The 1387-nt window shown below is 60.5% G+C and overlaps 1 protein-coding gene across 1 annotated transcript in view; it reads left to right on the top strand.

Annotated features, from left to right (window-relative positions):
* The window catches only part of LOC102239816 (neuron-specific protein family member 1), a 21945-nt gene that overhangs the window by 14942 nt on the left and 5616 nt on the right, over positions 1-1387 (top strand). The window contains exon 3 of the mRNA XM_005866141.2: positions 1237-1347. Coding sequence (XP_005866203.1) covers positions 1237-1347 — 111 coding nt within the window. The remainder of the gene's footprint in view (positions 1-1236; positions 1348-1387) is intronic.

Below are 1387 nucleotides of genomic sequence, written 5' to 3'. Positions count from 1 at the left end.
TCCTTCCCCCTCCTCCGTCCTCCTTCCTCCTCCTCCTTCCTCTTTCCTTCTTCCCCCTCCTCCGTCCTCCTTCGCAGCATCCACCGGCCCAGGTGCTGGCCTCAGCAGTGTGCATTGGTCCCCGGCCCTCCCGCCAGTCTGGGAGCTGGGTCCTCTCCCAGCCATTGGCAGGCAGGAGCCCCAGCCCAGAGGAGCTGAGCGACCGGAGCCTGGCTGCAGGGGCTGAGTTTCTACCTCGCCCCTCTGAGCTCCTGGCCTGCAGGGTTCCTGCTCTTGTTGGAAAGACCTGAACCTGCTTGCTGCTCCCTCTGGGGCTGCATGCCCCTGGGGCCACTGCCCCTCCCATTTCTGGACAACTTGACCTCCTTTGTCACCCAGCCTCACGCTCAGCTCCCTCTGCAGTCTCCCTGGGCTGCCTGGGGCCAGGTGGCTGTATCCCTGCCCTCGGAACTGGATGGCACTTCCCCTGACCCAGCCCCGGCTCCATCCTGTCAGTCTCCCAGTGCCAGGCACAGGGTCAGGGTCATGTTGTCCCCCAGGCCCCACGTCCCCAGCTGGGGCAGGACTTTCCACCTCTGTGCTCGTCCCACACGCCGTGTGCATTTATCTGCAAACGTTAGCTGAGCATATACTATGTGCTGGGCTGGGCACTCGGCCTGCAGCAGGGAAGGAAGCCGTGTCCTTGCTCTGGAGACTGGCCTCTGTGGTGGGGACAGACACTGACCGAGCAGGCAGGACACTGTGGAGGGCAGAGGGGTGGGGCCTGGGGCTGCTCCTGCTCGCTGGTCCTGCTCAAGGGCACGGCCGGCGGCCAGGCCTCAGGAGACGTTTGAGGACAGCTGATGAGCGGGTGGCTGCTGCGTCACCTGGTGATGGCGGCAGTCAGACGGGCAACCATCCATCACGTGTCTGAGTGTCCATGAGGCTTAATCATATTTGTGCCTGCAGCTCTCAAGGAAGGGCCTGGAATGCTAAAAATAGCTAATTTACAAAATGAAGGTGACACATGGGTCTGGTGGAAATGAAAGGGGTATGAAAAGTTGTCCAGTGAAGTGATTCTGCTGACCTCCTTCCGAGACAGCTGTGCACACGCTGGTGCGAGTGTCTGTGTGCGTGAGACTGTGTGTGTGTGTGTGTGTGACTCTGTGTCTCTGTGCCTGCGTGTGTGTGTGTGTGTGTGTGTGTGTGTGTGTGTATGAGAGACACCCATATGTGCATCTGTCTGTCTTTTTTCAGGTCTCCGTGCTGGTCTTCATCGCCCTGGCCTTCCTCACCTGCGTCGTCTTCCTGGTCGTCTACAAGGTGTACAAGTACGAGCGCCTCTGCCCCGACGGGTTCATCCTCAAGGTAAAGCCGCACCCACCGGGGACCCTGCACCTGTCTCACT

This window comes from Myotis brandtii, unplaced genomic scaffold (genome assembly GCF_000412655.1).
Source record: "Myotis brandtii unplaced genomic scaffold, ASM41265v1 scaffold223, whole genome shotgun sequence".
NCBI lineage: Eukaryota > Metazoa > Chordata > Mammalia > Chiroptera > Vespertilionidae > Myotis > Myotis brandtii.
This window is presented reverse-complemented; position numbering and strand designations above follow the sequence as displayed.